This window comes from Polypterus senegalus, chromosome 9, assembly GCF_016835505.1.
Source record: "Polypterus senegalus isolate Bchr_013 chromosome 9, ASM1683550v1, whole genome shotgun sequence".
NCBI classification, from domain to species: domain Eukaryota; kingdom Metazoa; phylum Chordata; class Cladistia; order Polypteriformes; family Polypteridae; genus Polypterus; species Polypterus senegalus.
The window spans coordinates 46,791,955-46,814,682 of record NC_053162.1 but is presented as its reverse complement, the minus strand read 5'-3'; the positions used below and the strand labels follow the sequence as shown (position 1 = coordinate 46,814,682).

The following is a 22,728-nucleotide window of genomic DNA, read 5'->3' as shown; positions in this document are numbered from 1 at the left end:
TCAGTTTCTACACAGAGTACCAGCACCGGAACCTTTTTTTGAAACTTCATGTGGGGGCCCCCCCCCAAATATCTTTAATCCTACTCCCCATGCTCCTTTCAATCGAGTATTGATGTATCCCAGTGAACCCCATGATGTAATGTCACTGTATCACCATTAAACAGCAAGTAACTTGGTTCCACTTCAAGCACTGCTCAATACAGAAAGTACATTTTTTGGCTAAATATCTTGGGGAAAAGGTAGCAAAGTATTTGTGTGTAGCGTTATTTATTGTCCTTTTCTTGCTCTTTTATATGTTCTGGTCATTTAAGCCTTTTCTTACTAATTAACTCACAAGTTAATTTTATACTGAAATAGCTGTTCCCCTTTAGTATTCAGTGTCATTAGCACCTGTGTCTATATTGCTCATCACTAATCAGTATTATTTGGATACAGTTAAGGGAGTAAATTCTACATGAAAATGTGAATTACAAAGGAAACAGCAAAAGAAAGTTAACATTTAAAGATATGGCAAAACATACCAATTTCTGAATTTTGTTTACATGTACATTGTCACACACGTGCGCATGGGAGGCAGCTAAAGGGCTTGAGTGAAGGCAGTTCGGAGGCATGCCGGGGTGTGGCAGAGTGCACTGACTCTTTTCTCCCTTGCCTGTAGACCATCCCCGGGGGATTTCACCTGGATCACCTGACATCACTTCCGGGACTGAGCCAATGGAAGTCGGCCACACCAGCTCCAGTCCCTCTGATGTCACCTCCGGCTACGAGCCAATGGTGGAAGACCACGTGCCGGATCCATACGACCTCACTTCCTGTCTCCCCCTTTAAAACCTGCCCCTTTTCCTTTGTTTCTTCAGTCTTGTTTTGGACTCGGTTGTGTGCACTTCAGTGCTCTGTATTTTGTTAAAAGAAAACGACTTTTGCAGCCAGGATACCACAATATACGGGTGGCTGCCCCAACTCTTTATCTGTCAATGTCTCGTTCTTGTGACAGTGGCGTAGCCGGCAGGATGGAGAAGTCCCGGAGGAGAAGGGGACAGGACCTGCAATATACCCAGGTGGGAGCGCATCGGGCCGAGTATTCAGGCGGGGAGGGTGCCCGTGGTTCGGCGTGACCCGGTGCGGGCTCCGCTCCCGGCACTCATAACTAGCCCATCTGGAGTGGCCAGGGAGTGTGCGGGTGGGGCTCACAGAATTGGGCTGCCCTGGAGGGGGGAGGCAAAAGGGACTCAGTATGCTCTCTTGGGGAGAGTGCCTGCCTCCCTGCGAAACCAAAGCCCCATTTACCCCCTAGGGGTGCCCCAGACTGGCAGGTGAATAAAATAAAAATGGAGGTTGGACCCTGAGCGGCCAACCAACAAACAAGCCTGGTCCTTATGGGCAATGGTAGGGCATTGGCTACGGCCATTTGAAAACACGCCCTACCAAATAATAGAGCAGGTAGCTTGCTATCTGCTCCTGGAAGCGCTTCCCGTGGCTTCACCCAGCCGGTTTGGGGCGGCGGTTTAAGAACATGTCTGAGCTCATAGAGCTTATGGAGACGCAGAGGGCGGCCTCACACTCTGGGTGAGCAGAAGCGTCCTCCTGTCAAACTCAGCCGGGTATGCAAGACCTAGCCCCACCCTGTACAATCCGGAGCCGTATTGGCGTCCGGGCCGGGCGCGCAAACCGCTTGGAGGCAAGGAGGAATGCAGGTGGAGGGTGAGGAGGGTTGGTGTGCTCTGGCTAATCCGTTGGCGGTCCCACATACTGGCGTGGTGATCGCCAACGGACACAAGACCACAGGTTTGTTCGACTCCGCAGCAACATTTCATTGTTGCCCGCCGCTTTGTGCAACCGCAACAGTGGCTAAATTTAAGACCGGTATAACCTGTGTCCACGGAGACATCCGCTGGTACAGGTCCGCCGCTGTGTCATCAGTTACGGAGGGTCAGTTCAGTAAGCTCACCGTAGCGTCCTACCTGATCCTCCACACCCGGTGATACTAGGGCGGACTGGTCTAAAATCAAAAGCGGTGAGACACATACCACTCCGGGTTAATTTGGGCCTCGTTATGGACGGAGATAACCCGTCTCAAGCTGCCTCCACGCCGTGTAATCAGCCGGCAGAGAGAGACGGCAGTCGCCCTGACTGACGTGGCAACTCCGGCGTCGCGGGCTAACACGCCATCCACCAACGCCGCGCGGAGCGGAGGAAACCACGCCCATTGAGGTCGACGCTGACCCTCTCTCCGTGTTGCGGTTCCAATTTAAAGAAACGCCGGCTTCTTTTAGAAGGGAGCAATGGAATGATGACTCCCTGAAGTTTGTAAAAAATGCAGTGGTCCTTGTCAATGGCCAGCGCACTAATCAGTCGATGCCACAGGGCCCCTACTTTGTGCTAGATAATGACCTCCTTTACCGTGTAGCAATGCATGACGGGCAGGAGACGAGGCTGCTGCTAGTGCCGCGCACCTTCCGGCGGCAGGTCTGTGAGCTAGCACACGCCCACCTCCTAGGTGGCCACCTGGGCACCGAAAAAACTCTGGAGCGGATCAAGCTCCGTTTCTACTGGCCAGGAATTAATGAGGAGGTTCGCCGCTTTGGCGCTTCCTGCCCGGAGTGTCAACTGCGACAAATTCCTAGGAGGGACCGTGCTCCTCTCATTCCTATTCCACTGATTGACGTTCCTTCCACAGAATCGGGTCGACCTGGTGGGACCCTGGAGCCCTCAGCCCGAGGACACAAGTACATTTTAGTCCTCGTGGATTACGCTACACGATACCCGAAGCTGTTCCGTTGCGCCAGCTACCTCTAAAGCCATCGCACGGGAATTACTAGGGTATTCGCGTGGGGATCCCCAAAGAAGTCTTGACAGACCAGGGGACCCCTTCACCTCGGAAACGTTCAAGGAGACTGCCAGATTACTGAAAATAAAGCATTTAAAGACCTCGTGTATCATCCTCAAACCGACGGATTAGTAGAGAGGTTTAATCAAACTCTCAAGCAAATGCTGCGTAAGGTGGTCAGCGAGGATGGAAGGAACTGGGATCAGCTCCTCCCCCTCGTCCTTTTGCCTATCGGAAGTCCCACAAGCCTCCACGGGTTCTCCCCTTTGAACTACTATACGGGCGACAACCTCGGGCATATTAGATATTTTGAAAGAAGGCTGGGAAGAAGAGGCTCTTCCCTCCACAAACATACTGGAATATATCGCGCAGTTACGCGATAGATTTGGAAAACTTCGCCTGTCCTTAAAAGTCACATGGAGGAGGCTCAAGCAGCACAGGCCGGTACTACAACCGCTGCACGCCTCTTCGGGAGTTCCGCCCGGAGATCGGGTCATGGTCCTAGTGCCTACCTCCCACTCTAAATTGCTTGCCCACTGGCAGGGCCCCTACGAAGTTAAGGAGAGGAAGGGACTGGTCGACTATTTGGTGAGTCAACCCAATCGTCGGCCAAAGGAGCGGGTTTATCATGTGAACCTGCTGAAACCGTGGAAGGACAGGGACCCCGATCCCTCCTCCGCCAGCCCCGCCACTCTTCGCCACACACACGACCTTAACTTCGCACGGACTTAAGTCCCAGACAGCGGCAGGAGCTGGAAACAGTTATCCGGACCGCTCGGGAGGTAGTCAGTGAGAACCCGGAAGGACCTCTCTGATTGAGCACAACATCGTGACAGAGCCCGGGTTGTTGTCCGAGAACGCCTGATCGCCTTCCCGAGGCAAAAAAGGCTGAAGTGGAGCTTGAGATCAAGCGCATGCTGGAGCTAGGTGTGATTGAGGAAAGTTATAGTCCCTGGTCCAGCCCCATTGTGCTCGTCGGTAAGCCTGACGGAAGTTGGAGGTTCTGCAATGACTTCCGTCGGCTTAATCAAGTCTCCCAATTTGATGCTTATCCAATGCCACGCGCGGGGCGACCTCCTCGAGAGGCTTGGACAGGCTCAATACCTGACCACACTTGACATGACGAAAGGGTACTGGCAGGTTCCTTTAACGGACTCCGAAGGAAAAACGCGCTTAGTACCCCTAGCGGACACTGGCAGTATCGTGTCCTTCCATTTGGGTTACACGGGCTCCAGCAACCTTTCAGCGTCTGGTGGACAAAGTGCTTCGCCTCATAACTCATACAGTGCTGCCTACCTGGATGACGTGGTCATCTATTCCAGCACATGGAAGGAACACCTACAGCATGTCCAAGCGGTATTACGGACACTTGGTGAGGCGGGCTCGGATTAATCCCAAGAAATGCTTCTTGGATTAAGCGAGCCAAATATTTAGGCTACCTGGTGGGTCGGGTACCGTAAGGCCACAGTGCTCCAAAATTGATGCCATTCTGAAATGGCCCGTCCATGAACCAAGCGGCAGGTCCAAGCCTTTCGGTTAGCGGGTACTACCGCCGGTTTGTACCCGGTTTTCGGAGAGAGCGGCGCCTTGACTGATTTAACAAAGAAGAGGGCCCGAACATTGTGGTATGGACTGAAAAACAGGCGCTGCATTTGGTGACTTAAAGCAGGCCCTTACGCCCACACCTGTTTTGATGGCACCTAACTTTTCTTTGCCTTTCATCCTCCAGACGGACGCTTCGGACACAGGCCTGGGCGCCGTGCTGAGCCAAAGCGTCGATGGTGTGGAGCACCCCATCATGTTCCTGAGCCGGAAACTGTTGGACCGGAGACCAGGTATGCTGCGGTGGAGAGGGAGGCTCTGGCGATTAAATGGGCGATTACTCAGCTGAGGTACTACCTGTTGGGCCGGGAATTCACCCTTGTCACGGACCATGCACCCCTACAGTGGATGGCCCTCCACAAGGAGTCGAATCCGCGGGTCACCCGGTGGTTTCTTGACCTGCAGCCGCATAAGTTTTCGCTCGTTCATCGCCGGGCGCTCCACGCCAACGCTGATGCTCTTCTCGGGTTCACGACCTCTCGGTTAGGTCGCCCGACCCGTCGGGTCTGGGCTAAGGGGGGGGCCTTGTCACACACGTGCGCATGGGAGGCAGCTAAAGGGCTTGAGTGAAGGCAGTTCGAGGCATGCCGGGGTGTGGCAGAGTGCACTGACTCTTTTTCTCCCTTGCCTGTAGACCATCCCCGGGGGATTTCACCTGGATCACCTGACATCACTTCCGGGACTGAGCCAATGGAAGTCGGCCACACCAGCTCCAGTCCCTCTGATGTCACCTCCGGCTACGAGCCAATGGTGGAAGACCACGTGCCGGATCCATACGACCTCACTTCCTGTCTCCCCCTTTAAAACCTGCCCCTTTTCCTTTGTTTCTTCAGTCTTGTTTTGGACTCGGTTGTGTGCACTTCAGTGCTCTGTATTTTGTTAAAGAAAACGACTTTTGCAGCCAGGATACCACAATATACGGGTGGCTGCCCCAACTCTTTATCTGTCAATGTCTCGTTCTTGTGACAACATATACTACCACATATTTTTGAAAGCAAAATAAGAGGTGAAATAGACCAACCAAATAAGTATATTATTTAGAAGTAAGACTGAACCATTTATTTGTGAAACCGATTGGAATGAAAACCCACAGCCACAGTGGCACCCCTGGAATGAACTTGAAACCCCCTTGCTGCAGATGAAAGGGGCTGTGAAACGTCACTTATGTTTATTCTAATAGAAACGATTCTCAACATAATGTACTAATAAACTGAAGTTGTTCATTCAAACATGCAGGACTGTTTTTAGCTGCTCCCAATCCCTCATCAGTTAGGGAACATTGGCTGTGCATGAGAGTAACTCCTTGTAAAAAGGATTTTTCTCTTTTTATAATTACAACTTGTAAATGTTAAAATGATTATGTACTGTAGTATAAATAAAGTATAAGAATGTAATTTTTTCACTATTGAAAAGAAATGGCTGTAACTATTTATTTAGGTGTTATTTTGAATATTCTCTCTTTTCTTCTTATAAACAAAATATAATGCAAGACAACAGACTAAACCAAGCCTTTAAAGACAAATGTTTTAGACAGTTGAAAAGAGGTCCTACCTTTAAAGAAGAGGCCAATGTTTCTGTCTCTGATTCTATCAGTTTTTTCTCCTCAATTATCTCCTCTGTTGATGGCGCTAAGAAAGCAAAATGCTCCAGTGCATTCTGGTTACCCAAGGAAGTCCGTTTCACTGGGTAACGTACCACAGATAGGATAAATGGAGGTGGAAGAGGTGGGCCACTGGGACCCAGACCCATGCCATCTAAAACCTAAATGATGAAACAATAAAAAACAAATGGTTCAAGCATCATTCAGAGAAAACCTGAGGCTGATCACACTATGGACAGTGTTGCTTCATAACTCAAGGACTCTCCATTTGAATCCCAGCCTGATTATGTTTAATGTGATGTTTGCATATTCTTTCTTGTTTATTCTTTCTGCATCTGTGTATATTTTTATGTGATTTCCAGTTTTCATCCACATGTCCTTATGCTGGGCTGGCGCCCTGCCCGGGATTTGTTCCTGCCATTTGGCCTATGTTGGCTGGGATTGGCTCCAGCCGACTCCCGTGACCCTGTATTAGGATATAGCGGGTTGCATAATGGATGGATGGATGTCTTAATGCTACTCAACAGCTGTTTATACTGACAACTGATTAGGTGTTTCCTATACAGTATACATTAAGTTTTGGTATTATTCTATAGTCACTCGTCAGTGGATGACATGAAATATGTATTTCATTAAATGCGTAAACATGACAATAAATTTAAATGTAAACTAAAACTCAAATCTATTTTTCTAACATTCTAAACATGTGCATGCTGGGCTCATTGTTATTGCTTCTACAGTTGTGGCCAAAAGTTTTGAGAATGACACAAATATTGGTTTTCAAAAAGTTTGCTGCTTCAGTGTTTTTAGATCCTTTTGTCAAATCTGTTTATGGTATAATGAAGCATTTCATAAGTTTCAAAGACTTTTATTGACAATTACATTAAGTTTATGCAAAAAGTCAATATTTGCAGTGTTGGCCCTTCTTTTTCAAGGCCTCTGCAATTCGCCCTGGCATGCTGTCAATCAACTTCTGGACCAAATCTTGACTGATGGCAGCTGATCCTTTCGTAATCAATGCTTGGAGTTTGTCAGAATGTGTGGGTTTTTGTTTGTCCACCTGGCTCTTGAGGATTGACTACAAGTTCTCAATGGGATTAAGACCTGGGGAGTTTCCAGGCCATGGACTCAAAATTTCGATGTTTTGTTCCCCACTTAGTTATCATTTTTGCCTTATGGCATGGTTCTCCATCATGCAGGAAAAGGCATTGCTCGTCACCAAACAGGATGGTTGGGAGAAGTTGCTCTTGGAGGATGTTTTGGTCCCATTCTTTATTCATGGCTGTGTTCTCAGGCAAAACTGTAAGTTTGCCCACTCCCTTGGCTGAGAAGCAACCCCACACATGAATGCTTTCAGGATGCTTTACTGTTGGTATGACACAGGGCTGATGGTACCGCTCCCCTTTTCTTCTCCGGACAATCTTTTTTCCAAATGCCCTAAACAATCTGAAAAGGGATTCATCAGAGAAAATGAATGTACTGGTGTCCTCAGCAGTCCAATCTCTGTACCTTTTGCAGAATATCAGTCCCTGATGTTTTTCTTGGAGAGAAATAATTTCTTTGCACCAGGCCATCCTCCAAAAGCCTTCACCTCACTGTACGTGCAGATGCACTCACAACTGCCTGCTGCCATTCCGGAGCAAGCTCTGCACTGGTGATGCCGGACAGCTGAATCAATTTTAGGAGACGCTTGGTGGACTTTCTTGGGAGCACAGAAGCTTCTTCACAACAATTGAACCTCTCTATTCTAGCTCAATCAACATGACCTGTGTTAACGAGAGGATCACTGAAATGATGTCAGCAGGTCCTTTTGTGGCAGGGCTGAAATGCAGTGGAAATGGCTTTTTTGGGACTTTTGGCCATGACTGTACTTTGGACTAGTATTAGCAAGTGTGCTGAAATGAACTGTGTACCATCTGGAGTTTGTTCCTGTCTGGCACTTGATATTGCCAGCATAGACTGCTGCTTCCTGCAACCCCAAACTAGAAAGACCAAGATCAGAAATTGGATGAATGGACTGCAATTTAGCAACTTGTTTTAAATATAACTTTGGTTATGTAATTCATGCTACAAATTTCATTATTATATTCCCAATACATATTCAGTATATAGCTCTCTTCGTTTTTAATTTACTTGCTTCTTGGCTTCAAGTTTTTAACAAATTTCTCAAAGCAAGCAACTTGTCAAAAAAAAAGCTGACTAACTGTAAACAACAATGTATAGTTAAAAGAAGCAACTAATTTGATGATCTGTATTACTTTTTCATCCACAGAAAATAACAACACAAATGATAAAAATTTTGAAGTTCAAGCCTGTATACCTAACATGCAAGTTTAGCAAATTTAGCAAATTTACAGTATACCACACACTCAAGTGACGTTCTAGATTCTAGACTTAAAGACAAACAGAAATAACATGCAAGAGTAATATACAGCATATGGTACTAAATTGCACTTTAGACGCACATGTTTAGACTACTACTATACCTCATGAAGGTGTGGTAGCCATTTTCTTTCCAAGATTTTCTCCCCGCTGGGATCACATTGGCCAGTTACATGCAATTCAAGGTATGGTACTCCTAGATCAATTTTTCCTTCACAGACATTATCCTTCACAATTGCATCTCCTCCTTCTCCATCAATAACAGTACTACCACCTGTCAATAGGTGACTCTTCATTTCTCCTTCCACTTTCTGCTTATCAATCTTCTCTTTCTCTAAACGTTCCTTTTCCTTCTCCTTCTCTTTTTCAAGCTTCTCCTTTTCTTTATCTTTCTTGCCTTTCTTTCCAGCTGTGGAAGGACGTTGTTCCACAGTGGCAGTCTCTTCCACCTCTTGAACATTATCATCTTGTACAGCCAGACACACTGTAATACCCTGAGAACGATCCCAGCATTCAAGGATCTCTGCAATGTTTTTTTGGTTTTGCTCATACAATTTGAACCGTTGTATAAGTTGCTTTTCACTATCAGATAATTGCCCCTTTTCAGAATCCTCTGTGGATTCTGTACCACTTGTGGTTATATCATGTAGTTCTGTTTTGCTTTCCTTGCCCCTTCTTTTCTTGCCTCCGTCTTCTCCTTCTCTATGATCTGCCACCACAGAATCAGGAACAGAGTACTTTTTTTCTCCACCAGGATGCTCTCCTTTGGCCTCTGAACGAGCACTAACAGTAGATACCTAAACCACATAACCATAAAAATCTCATTAACAATGATCTGCAATAACTAAAGATTTGAATATTAACCACTTATTACAAACTCACTCTCTTCCCAGGAAACTATACAAGGAATGACTGCTTGTAAGTATAACTTTGCTTATCAACTAATTTCATATTTTAGGTTCAAAATGGTCCTGTAAGAGTAAAAGAGTGTGAAGGACTAGCTTCCAATCTAGGCCCTAATCTGTCACAACATCTATGCGTGATGGTATGTGCTGTACAGTAATTATTCATTTCTACAACAGAACACTATGAGATAGATAGATACAGTAGATGCTGTATGCAAGTACAGTATACATGTGAGTTACAGTATGCATGTGTTTAGTAGCAGGCACAAAGAATATCAGCATTTTTATGGGACAACAAATTCAAACTGAGAATGATATGAATTAATTTTCAAAAGCAGATGGTTTATTTCATCTGTTTTTTAACAGAATGGAGTGAAAATGAATTTTAAACAACTTAAATAAAACTAACACATGATTCTTGTACTGCCAAACATATAAGAATGAAATTGGGGAAACTTTAGAATTGGGGGAACTTAATTGAATCTATTATAGTGTTAGTTAATACGTAATTAGGCCTTAATAAATGCTTTGATCCTACAAACCATTAACAACACTTCAGAACAGAGGCTACCTAAAATACATTTACTATATACAGTATGTCACTAAATGCTAGATAGCAAGACCTTAACAAGGACTTTGTGTTATGTTGCAGTAAGTGACAAGTAGCTGTACTAGGCCAAGCTCTTTAAGCCCTATTCTAATGTATTAGTTTGATCTCCACTAACTTAATACAAAAGAAAGTTGTTCAAGTCTGTTTCTTATATATTTTGATGACCAAAATAGAAAACGTCATTACTGTTAATTATGCCAGTTTATCCCTCAATTTTCCATTCATACCATTTTCACTGTAGTTAGAGGTTTCTTCCCAGATGCAATGTCATCCTTCTTGCCCTTCTTGCCCTTCTTTTTCAGTTTTGCATCTATTTTTTGTTTCTCTGCTTTTTCTGGTAATTTTTTCACCTTTAACTCTTTCACTAGTTTTTCCTGTTCCCTGTTGACAAATGTAAATCAGTTATTACTTCAACGTTGTAAGCTCTAAAACACACTAACAAATTTTAAAGTGACACAATTATTAATTCATGAAAGAATTCTGCTGCCAAAATATCTGTAACATTCAGTTTTTCAGGGATCATTCATAAAAAACAACTAAAATACTTCCAATACTTTCTCTTACATTCACTCATTAATTAGTTTACCCATGAATCTGTTCAACACACACACACACCTAAGAATCTTGGCGAGCCAAAAGTCTGCCCCAGCAGCATAAGGTTCAAAGCAGGTACCAAATGTAGATAGGGTCCCAATTTATCAAAAGGCACTCGTGTTTCCATACATTCATTCACCACTTAGCTGCCAGGGTTACCAAAATGCAGTCACTAGTTTGGTTCCTAACTTGCTCAACACTATGATGTAACATTTTAAAGGTTAAAACAATGGTATACAGTTTCATATTGAATGTTTAATATATTGTATGCATTTATTTTACAATGTTCTATGTGAGAGGTATAATTTGCTCCATTGAACTGGTGTATTTAGATGTGCGTCTGTTACTTAACTGGCAAATTCCACTTCATGAGTAATGGAATAAATAAGGTCTTCCTTGTGACCTCTGTTCTCGGCTATGTTACTGAACATGAACACAAGATAACAGCGTCATTCTCTTTTTAAAAGTTATCATACCCATGGCATTACAAAATACAATATTAAAAATACATTTATACATACATTTATTTTTTTTTTTTATTAATTTTATTACAATCAATACATAGCAATCAAGTTTTTACAAAAAAAAGAATTATGTTAAGAACGGATCGATCCCCACCCCTGAGAGAGAGAGCAAGCCAGACGGCGTAAAATTTAAGGCTTGTAAAAATACCTAAATTAATAAATTCTCTGTGCTTTATAAACTTATTTTAAAATATTACTGATTAGATCCTGCCATGTTTTGAAAAAAGTCTGTACAGATCCTCTAACTGAGTATTTGATTTTTTCCAATTTTAAATAGTATAACACATCAGTTTCCCACTGACTTAAAAGAGGAGAGTTTGGGTTCTTCCAGTTTATCAGAATAAGTCTGCGTGCCAACAGTGTAGTGAATGCAATCACAATTTGTTTGTCTTTCTCCACTTTAAGCCCCTCTGGAAGAACCCCAAACACAGCTGTTAATGGGTTAGGAGGGATTGTGAGTCCAAGGCTGTCTGAAAGGTAATTAAAAATTTTGGTCCAGAATGATGTTAATTTGGTGCAGGACCAAAACATACATTTAATTTGTTTCAATATGTCGATAGTAGCAACTTTGGCTCTTTTGTCAATCAAATTCTTCTACAAATCTAGTATTGAAGCTTCAGAGACAACTGAGAAGGCACATAGCACACAGACCAAACCAGTTATACACCAATGCACTATAAATGGTCAACCTCTACTTCTATTGACTGTGTTTAAAACTAAGATATTAGGATAAAACGGGCCCTAGTAGCAAAGAAATGTTATTCCGAGAAAGTGTGCATTGAAGCTGAAAGCAAGAGTATTTGAATAGTAATTAGCACACTATATGTTTTGTTTGCAAATTTGTGTATCACAATGAAAATATTACCATCCCACTTGCCTGCGCTTTCGTAGATTCTCAAGGCGTTTGTGGTCAATTCTGGATCTCTCTTCCTCAGTAAGTGCATCATACTCATCTTCATCCATTTCTGCTATCCAGATCTTTTCAGCCGTAATGATATTTATTAGAAATTGCTCTATTGACAGAAAACCAAAATGTCTGATATTGGTGTGCAGTTAAAAACATTCTGAACTGGTACCACTTCTGAAAGCTTTCAGCAGGGTGTGAAAATGGTTTTCTGCAAAGAATTCTTTCATGTGGGAGCTCTGAAACGATTTTTGTATAATTCTCTGTAAAAGAGTAATCTAGTGATGTCACCAGTCTATCACTGTCATGGAAAAAGAACCCAAAAACCCATGAATCAATGTGCATCACAAGGTGATTTTTTTCAAACCTCCTACATGAAATAGTACTTTTCGCTAGTAAATGATAGAAAGCAAGTAAATGGTGAGTGGAATTTTAAACACACAATATACTGTGTACATTTTATTCAAGTCAAGGTCATATTGAACTTATTGAAAGCAATTTTGTGTTTCTTGACCCCTACCTTCAGCATCTTTCTTTGCCTTTTCTCTAGCTTTCAAGGAAACATAATCGTGCTTGAGATCGATCATGAAGATATACTGGCGGTTGTTAATAGCTTTCAGGACAACACAGAGAGCATGTGCAAGAGACCGGCAGTAAAGAGTCTCTAGACTATCAAATACCACTCCACGACTGCAATCATTTAGCTGTCAGGAAAGATACAAAGATCTGTCCTTTTTAGTTATGAGCAGTTTAATACTTAAACACATTTCGTTAGTGAGCATCTTTAACCAAAACAACTAATTCACAAATGCATTAAGACAAACATGAAATACAATGGCAAAGCTTTATAATAGAATACTGTAAACTGGACTTTTTTTGACTAAATTTGTACTGCAATTAAGCAAGAAAACATTATCCATGAAAACTGATTTAGGTCAAAAATGAACAATCATAAGTAAAAAATTAACAATCAAAATAAATAGTAAAATACATCAATAGTAAAGACTATTAACAAATTTAAACTGAACATAATTTTGTTTTTCAGAGAAAGTATAGTGTTCCATGTGATGGGATGTAAGGTAGATGTCAAGCAGATGCTTTAAATAAAGTTGCATTAAGGAGGCCACTGGCTTTAAATCTAGGAGATATCAAACACGCAATGTTAAAAAGTGTGTTGACGGGCATTAAGAAAATATTGAGACACCATTTGCTTTAATGATTTTAATGACTGATCTGAGAAGGAAATGGAAAAAGAAGGAAGAAGGAGGAACAAAAAAAAACCTTCACCTCAGTAGAGGCAGCAGTGGTTATGCTTGTGTCAGACTCAAGAAAAAACAAGATGTTTCTCAGCTGTTCACCAATCTAAATAGCAAATGAAATGTTTCTCAGCTGTTCACCAATCTGAATAGCAAATGAAACTAAGGGACTTAAACTAAGGGAATGTGACTTTAATTTCAAGGAAATGAAGGGAAGAACAGAGAGGGATCTGGAGGAGACCATGTTGAATTTGATATAAATCGTGATGGTGGGAAATATTAAAATATTTAAAAATACATTTTTCAAAATAATTAAACAATGGATGAGATTAAGGTGAGAAATATCAATTTTTACACCTGTAGTCTTTCTGACAAAATATCCACCATAACATCATCAGGGAGTAAACAGCTTACAAGTCCCATCTCTCCAGCCACACTCGCGCTGACACTTAATTTTTGCTGAGGGAGCATAGGATGAACTGGAGTACCGACAGCCTGCAATAAAAACATATTACAGGTCTGACAATATGACACAATACACGTTATACATGCAGGCAGCCATTATTTTATAACAAGATGCACAAACTGCTGCTCTGTTTCACTTCATGATATTTAAGTTCTAGTTCAGGTTTACAATTCTTTATGATGTTGTGGTAGTAGTAGTAGTATTATTACATGAGCAGAGTATAGTCATGTAAACAGAGTACAATGAAATTCTTACTTATGTGTCTACCACAGACAACTTATAGTAATACAATACCAACTAAAGGCAAAAAAGACACTGGATATAACATTAAAGACACATACATGCAATATACACAGGAAAAACAATCAGAGTTTTGTCAGTATGAGCGACGGTTGAATAACCATATACGTGGTCTGTGGACTAAAACTGTCCTGGAATTTATTGGTCTGACTGCTTATGGCCTTGTACAGTTTGTTGGAACACAATATGAAGAAAACAGAGTAGGGAAAACAATGACTGTGAAGGATGGCCGAGATCTCTAATAATATGGTTTACTTTTATAAGGCAGTGTATATTATTAGAATTTTTCATTTTTTTGGTATTGGGTCTGTGTCATATTCAATACACTGCAGTGTTTTGCAATACAGAGTTAAACAAGTTTCAGGAAAGCAAGTAAGACAGCCAATGTGTATATGCATGTGTAGAACCTGGCATGCCTAAAGGGATTAAATCAGGCTTCCTTCCATTATTTAAGAAAAAAAAGGCATTGTTGAGCCTTCTTGGCTTTAGTGGAAGTGTGTTGTGCCTATCCACCCTGTCACTGAGGATGGTTCCAGGAGATTTGAAGTTGCTAACTCTATTCACAGCATCTCTTTCCTAAAGTCTAAGACCAGCTAACATTAAGGTTTTGCCGACAGTAAAGGCTGGATGGTTGTTCTGGCAGCATTGTATCAGAAGGCAGATTTCTTCTGTTCTCTTTAAGTCATCTCATCATTATTGGTGATCAGTAAACTTAATAACTGAGTTACCAAGGAGTATAGCAATGGGTTTTGAACACTACCTTTTTGAATGCCTGTGTTAAGACACTGGTTGGAGTTAAGTGTTGATGGCAATCAGCACATGCTGGGTTCTATCATCTAGGTAATCCAAAATCCAGTCACAAAGTTTGACATAACATTTCAAACTTTTAGAAGTTTTAGAAGCTTCATAACATTTAGAAGCTTGGAGAGCACCACACTGAGTACAACACTGTTAAATGCTGAGCTACGGGGCAGTATATAAACAGCCTTCTACCCCACTGCACTTGGGTCCCAATCCAGGTGGTTCATCGTGTGGTTGGTGCGGCAACACACTATCAGCGCCTGCTCCCAACCTACCTTAATCATTTATTATCCAGGTATACTAGGGAATTATGAGGTGCAAGGGAAATAGCATTCTCTGTTGACTGGTTATGATGGCATGAAACAATTTGGAATATTATGTTTAATTTTTCCCAGCACCAGCCTCATTACATCACAGAGAGAGTGAGTGTGATCAGTTGGTAATTATCAAGACAGTCTACTTTTTATAATTGTTTTTTTTTCTCAGTTAGTTATTAAAAATGTCCTTAATCATAACACAGCTTACAGAAAAAAGATTTTGCGTCTGATACAGTGGTACCAGAACAACACAGTCGGTCATAGTAAACAGAAGAGAGGCCATGCTCCCATCTACGTCAGTATGTTGTGGAGATGGACAGCAACTTTAAATTTCTTCTATTATTTATGAGCTCATTTAGGCATAACACATACTGCCAATATTATCATGTAGCCATGTCAGTGCCATTACGTCCTCAGACATCTCCATCTATGCTCATCAGGCTCAAAAGATGCGCAGTGAAGTTCATACTTGCCCGCTGTATAATTCAGCAAGGACTGTGGTATGATATCTGTGCAGAGGATGGTGATGTCAGCTCAGAATATTGTACTACTGGCAGACAGTGCCTTTTTGTTTATGACTTTTGGTACTTTGGAAAATATTCAGTTAATTGGCCAATTCTCAAATTTTACTGAATAACAAATCTTGAGTTGAAGTTTTGTTCTGTGATATTTTTATTAGAAAACAATGAAATTAAAAATTCTTTTATCTAACTTTGAAGAAGAAAAAAAAAGATGTTTGTCCATTAACCACAATTTAATATTTAGTACAGCCAGTTATCTGCACTAATAAAAAAATGTAGGTCTTATGGGTTAAGTACGTAACAACTTTGCACACTGTTCAGATATGATTTTGGCCTGGTCTTTCAGGTGGCCACAGGCTGGTCATTTAATTTGGATGATACTTAAACACTGCAATTTCTAAAATAAACTTTGGCTCTCCTCATTTGAAAATGTACTTTATATCATTTAGGAATCTTTAATGTATATCAAAAATAAGTCTGGCAATACAAATTTTAATGTCTTTTAATGATAAAGGCATTTTTGAGAGTTTATCCACGCAGGTGGTGCAGCAGCAGCACTGCTGCCTCACAATAAGGAGATCATGGGTTTGCATCCTGGGTCCTCCCTGTGTGAAGAGCACTTTTGAGTAGTGAGAAAAATGCTATATAAAATGTAAATAATAATAATAATAATTATTATTATTATTATTATTATTAAGAATCGGATGTATCACATTGGGAGGTTCATCAGTATCAAAAGCTACAATAATTTGTAATATTTCTCAGCAGGTTAAATTACTTATTCTTCCACCATATTGTTGGACTAATTAGAACTTGGTTAAAGGCTTGAACCTACAAAGGGACTGACAACAGTGGATGTAGCAAGTAAATATTACAACATGTTTCCAAAGCAAAAAAAGGGACAGCATTTGAGCATATAATTTCAACCATGCATGTAAATAGCAATGTAGCCCTAATAAGATTAATTAAACCTGAGAAAAGTAATACCAAAATATAGGAAACTTTCTAGATCAATAGAGCTCTGATGAAGATATAAATGTTTTAGTAAAAGATAAGCAGATTTAAAATTTTCTTGCTGTGATATATGATGCACAAAGCAGGATTACCTGCACTGAGGCAGGGTGCTCTGATGAGTGTTGTTTTTGAAATGCGGCACTCTCAGCTCGACCTTTAGCTCCGGCACTACCTGGCTTGTTCCGAACAGAAGCTGCAGAGTGAGGACTTGACTTGACTTCTGGAACCTGGTTAACCTCTGAGAAGTGCTTAGTGACTGCTTCACCACTGAGCACACCTGGGCTTTGAGTATGACTGAGTGAAAGGTCCACTACTGCGCCTACTGTAAAAATACATAATTAAAAAAAAGTAGTTAGCAAGCAAGTAAAATATATTATATAACATAAGATTCTTAAACCCATTAAAAACATACCTGGACATAGTCTCAGTATGTTACAGGAACTACTTATGTAAACAGTAACACTCACTTGCAAGCATACTTATCAAAAGATAATATTCATCTGTTTCAAATAACAAACATTATACTATACTTCACAGGATATTATTGATCCAACTGTAGATTAACCTGAAGCAGGAGCTATGATAAAACCCTATAAATTGTATAGGATCACACCACCATGTCTGCCTGTTTGAAGTGTAAATATGCCAGAACATATGAAATGCAAACATATGAAAAATTGTGCTTTTGCTTTCAAAAAAGCCACACAAGAAAGTGGTGATTTTGGCATGAAATGTGTACACCCTGTAAATGCCTTTTTTTACAAGAGACTCAACTCCTCAACATAAGACACTTAAGAATATCCATCCATCCATTATCCAACCTGCTATATCCTAACTACAGGGTCATGGGGGTCTGCTGGAGCCAATCCCAGCCAGCACAGGGCGCAAGGCAGGAAACAAACCCTGGGCATAGTGCCAGCCCGCCGCAGGGCGCACACACACACACACACAGAGCTACACACCAAGCACACACTAGGGACAATTTAGAATCACCAATCCACCTAACCTGCATGTCTTTGGACTGTGGGAGGAAACCCATGCAGACACGGGGAGAACATGCAAACTCCACGCAGGGAGGACCCGGGAAGTGAACCGGGGTCTCCTAACTGCGAGGCAGCAGCGCTACCCACTGCATCACCATGCTGCCCCCACTTAAGAATATGCTTAAGGTAAATCAAAACTCTTTCTTAATAAACAATTTTTAATGTAATAATTTAATTTAATTTAATGACTGACTGAGGTCATTTATGTTAGGTAGAATGCCAAGAGGGGGCTGGGTGGTCTCGTGGCCTGGAACCCCTGCTGATATGATTTTTTTCTTCAGACGTCTGGAGTTTTTTTTTTTTCTGTCCTCCCTGGCCATCTGACCTTACTTTTATTCTATGTTAATTAGCGTTCCCTAATTTTAATTATTTATTCTGTCTTTTATCTCTTTCTTCATCATGTAAAGCACCTTGAGCTACATTGTTTATATGAAAATGTGCTATATAAATAAATGTTGTTGTTGATGTTGTAGAATGCAGTGCTAGACAAGAAATGCCCCTTGTCACCACTACTTTTTGCAATCGCCATTGAACCACTGGCAGTTCACTGTCAAAATGCTTATGAGATAAAGGGGATTATCAGAGAAGGACTTGAACAGAAAATATCACTATATGCAGTTGATATGGTACTGTATACAGTGCAGGCCAAACGTTTGGACACACCTCCTCATTCAATGTGTTTTCTTTATTTTCATGACCATTTACATTGGTAGATTCTCACTGAAGGCATCAAAACTATGAATGAACACATGTGGAGTTATGTACTTAACAAAAAAAGGTGAAATAACTGAAAACATGTTTTATATTCTAGTTTCTTCAAAATAGCCACCCTTTGCTCTGATTACCGCTTTGCACACTCTTGGCATTCTCTCGATGAGCTTCAACAGGTAGTCACCTGAAATGGTTTTCACTTCACAGGTATGCCTTATCAGGGTTATTTAGTGGAATTTCTTGCTTTATCACTGGGGTTGGGACCAGCAGTTGTGTTGTGCAGAAGTCTGGTTAGTTGGACGATCATTTATTTTTCAACAGGACAATGACCCCAAACACACCTCCAGGCTGTGTAAGGGCTATTTGACCAAGAAGGAGAGAGAGTGATGGAGTGCTGTAAATGGTCATGAAAATAAAGAAAACACATTGAAGGAGGAGGTGTGTCCAAACTTTTGGCCTGTACTGTATATCAGACCAACACAATACTGCACCTGCAGTCCTAACAGCACTAGCAGGATATCAAAAGATTTCATGTCTCAGAATTAACTTGATTAAAAGTGTGCTCTCATGCACACAATATTAAATTGGACACCTTCCCTTTAATCATCACAGTTCAGTTTAAATACCTAGGGGTAAACATCACAAGTAAATATAAAGCTCTTTATCAACAAAATTTTGCTGTCTGCATGGAAAAACTAAAACAAGGCCCACATTGATGGTCTACCCTTCATCTAACTTTAGTTGGAAGAATTAAAAATTAACACTGTCAAGATGAATATCCTGCCTAAGCTTCTTTTTCTATTTCAAAGCATTCCAATATACATCAGTAAGTCATTTTATAAGAAGTTAGATTCAATCATAACTTCATTTATTTGGAATTCAAAACATCCACATATCCAAAGGTAGAAAGTGGCATGGCTCAACTTAACTTTCAATTTTATTACTGGGCGGCAAAAATACAAACTATAAAAACCTGGACATTCACACAAAAGATGAACATACACAGGCTTGGTTCGCGATAGAAATAAAATCCTGCAGTTCCTCTTTATATACCTTGCTTTGTACCTCATACATACAAGTCATCGCCAATATGCTAACAATACAATTGTGTTTCATACACTCAGAATATAGAACCAAAGTAGAAAGTACTTTAAGATACAGAAACTTTTATCTGTGGCATCTCTGCACGATAACCACCTTTTTCCACCCTCAAAAACATACGTAGTTTTTATTGCATGGAAAACATTTGTAAATAAATCACTTAGAGATTTGTACATAGACAAAGTCTTCACATCCTACAAACAATTACACTCCAAATTTAACTTTCCAGCAACACATTTCTCTCACTACCTCCAAATTAGAAACTTTGCTAAACAAAACCTGCCCAATTTTCCTCACCTCCCACCTACTTCTATTCTGGAAAAAATATTGATCAGTTTTGACAACTCAGATAGTATTTCTGTAATAAATAAAAACATTTTAAAGTCCATCCCTTTTAAAGATTCCAGAGTACAGTGGGAAAAGGATCTCTCCTTCAACATCTCAGAAAAGGAGTGAAAGTGAATTCACTCGAGCTCCACATGCGCAAAGCATACAATTATTCAACTCAAAATTATATATCGAGCACATCTGTCTCGTTTAAAATTGTCCAAAATGTTTCCAGGGCAAAATCCAACCTTGCAAATGTTGCAATCGAGCTCCAACCTCATTGGAGCACATGTTCTGGGCGTGTTAACATAATTTGGACCAAAATCTTTAAATGCTTTTCAGACAGCCTGGTCATCACAATCCCTCCAAATCCACTAACAATTGTGTTTGGTGGACTCCCAGATGGACTAAAAGTGGAGAAGGACAAACAAACTGCAATTGCCTTTACTACACTATTAGCACGTAAGCTTATCTTGCTCAACTGGAAGAATCCTAACTCACCTCTTTTATGTCAGTGGGTAACTGATGTTTTATATTCTTTGAAATTGGAATAAATCTAATTCTCAGTTAGAATAAACAATATGATATGCTTTGAAGTAACAAGACAAGAACTGATATTGCTCTTTATTCTTTAACCATTAATGTAATCTCTTTGAAAACCAAAATAACATGAATGTCACTGTATTACTCGACCTATATAAATGAAATCATAATTCTGTTTGGTTGTCCACTTGTTTGTTCTCCAATCATGCAATAATCGCTGAAACGATTTTCACAAAATTTTGCATGTGCATTGTCATTGGTCCTTTTTAAAATAAGGCTATATGGCATATTGGGGAAAGGGGCTAGAACTGGGGAGAGGAAACCCAAAACCAGTACCATAGTGAGGACTACAATTCCCATCAGGCCGCAGGAGTGTGCTGGGGCTGATAGGAGGATACCATTTTCAGTAGGGACAAAGTTTTGTACCGGCCAGAGTGGGACTGCAAAAATAGCGCTAACAGCAGTTTCTACTCAACTAAATTGGATAACAATTCCATTGCCTTGCTGGATTATAGCTTTTGTTCAAAGATACATCATTTTGCCTCATCTAAGACAATTTTTTGTAATCTAGATATTTTTCTGAGAAATATGTCCAAAAGGAGTGCACATTATTGACAACCCCTTAAGAAGAAATGTTATTTTCTCTGAACCAGCCAAGAAAACATACTTTTAAAAACCCAAAACACTATTTTTAGTGAGTTTTGCAGTTGAAAGATCACATGTGCTTGTCTACAAAATATGTAAATTTGACCAGGAGTGTCATTGCATTCTGCTGTGCATAAATGGAAAAAGCAGTAATGATTGACTGCCATGAATTCAGGAATTCACACATTTGAGCACATATTAAGAGAAAAATGTGCATCTTCACCATTAGTCATCCTAAATCAATTGTCATGACATGCTGGGAATAGTCACTACTTGTATTATATATAAAGCCAACACCAAAACCTAGATATAGACAAACCAGCTCAGTTACTATGCTGATATCACAATATTCACCGTTGTAATGTAATCAATGCAAAGATTCACACCTGCTTCTTCAGCTTTCTTCTGTGCCAGCTCTACTGCTGCCTTCACACACAGCTCTCGTGCTTGAAGCCCTGTGGCAGTGCTTCCACTCTCCAATGCCTCCAAAATAATACTATCGATATTTAAGCATGGTGTGCCATAGTGTTTGGCAAGAGTCAAAGCTGTGTTGGTTTTTCCTGTTAAATAAAATGAATATAAGCTACCCACCATCTATAAATGAATAATTTTGAAAATAAAAACATATTTTGACTTAACTAAGAAATTGCTGATACAATAATACTTCTACATGCCAGTTATGTATAGTCTTTACTCAACTCAGCACTTTGTCAAAACTGAGCTACCAATTCATGACTCAAGCCAATGCCACACCCTTAATTAAATTTCAACATCAATAGCAAAGCACCCAGAGACTAAGGCAAAGTGAAGTCAAATTCCAACCACTCCTGCTCCCTTCTGTACCATTCTATGTACAGTATGTTTTGAAATATCAATTAACAGTTGCAACTTCTTCGTTCCACAAAAGGAGGACGGTCAGTCGAAGAACACTATCATGTTATTCGCTTTAAGCAAGAAATAGTTATCATTCCACTATTAGGTATTCTGCATCTTGGAAGACCCCAAACCAAAACAGCACTATTACAAAGTGCTACATAGCTATGCTACTTTCACACATCATATGCTTTTAAAGGTCAGGCTTGAAATAATAAAAAACAAATATTCTGGTGATCTTTAAAAAACTAAAGAATATAAGAAAACCAATTTATGTTGAAACTCATTTCCTTGTCCTTAACTGAAGATTTTTGCTATCTATTTTCTAAACACTCTTATTCCGTTACAGTGTTGGAAGATGCCAGGGTCTATTCTGGCAACACCAGGTACATAGCATGAAACAGCCCAGATAAAATGTCAGTCCATGACACATCACAGTTACACACTTGCACACATAATAATGTGTGGAACAAAGGGCATGCAAAAGGCCCATATGAAAAATGGGAAACGCACAAAGGACACAAAGACACGCATGAAAAGCTGAGAGTTAAACCCTGGCTCCACAGGCTATGAGACACCCGTTGGAGCACATTGCAGTCCTGAACTGAAACATGTGCATATAAACAATTCTATTTTTCACTATGTGCTGCTGAGACCTTACCTGACACTGGAGCTCCATGCACAATGATGGCAATGCCTCTCCTGTTTTTAGCTGCATTGGCTTCAGGAGAAACGTCAATACCTAGGTGTCTGGCGATGGCCTTTGCCACTGGGGCTGCATCAATTTCTCCTACCCTGCTGCTGCTGCTAAGTTCACTCATTTGTACCTTTGTAACTGTCAGGAAAGGGAATTTATTATCGG

The 22,728-nt window shown here is 40.8% G+C and overlaps 1 protein-coding gene across 1 annotated transcript in view; it reads right to left on the bottom strand.

The window, feature by feature from the left end:
* The window catches only part of LOC120534858 (hydrocephalus-inducing protein-like), a 206,036-nt gene that overhangs the window by 87,038 nt on the left and 96,270 nt on the right, over positions 1-22,728 (bottom strand). Inside the window, exons 38-46 of the mRNA XM_039762371.1 lie at positions 22,528-22,701; positions 21,380-21,553; positions 16,716-16,936; positions 12,469-12,652; positions 11,922-12,057; positions 10,154-10,307; positions 8,809-9,208; positions 8,516-8,685; positions 5,981-6,190 (exon numbers count right to left, since the gene is read on the bottom strand). Of these exons, the coding sequence (XP_039618305.1) occupies positions 5,981-6,190; positions 8,516-8,685; positions 8,809-9,208; positions 10,154-10,307; positions 11,922-12,057; positions 12,469-12,652; positions 16,716-16,936; positions 21,380-21,553; positions 22,528-22,701 (1,823 nt within the window). The remainder of the gene's footprint in view (positions 1-5,980; positions 6,191-8,515; positions 8,686-8,808; positions 9,209-10,153; positions 10,308-11,921; positions 12,058-12,468; positions 12,653-16,715; positions 16,937-21,379; positions 21,554-22,527; positions 22,702-22,728) is intronic.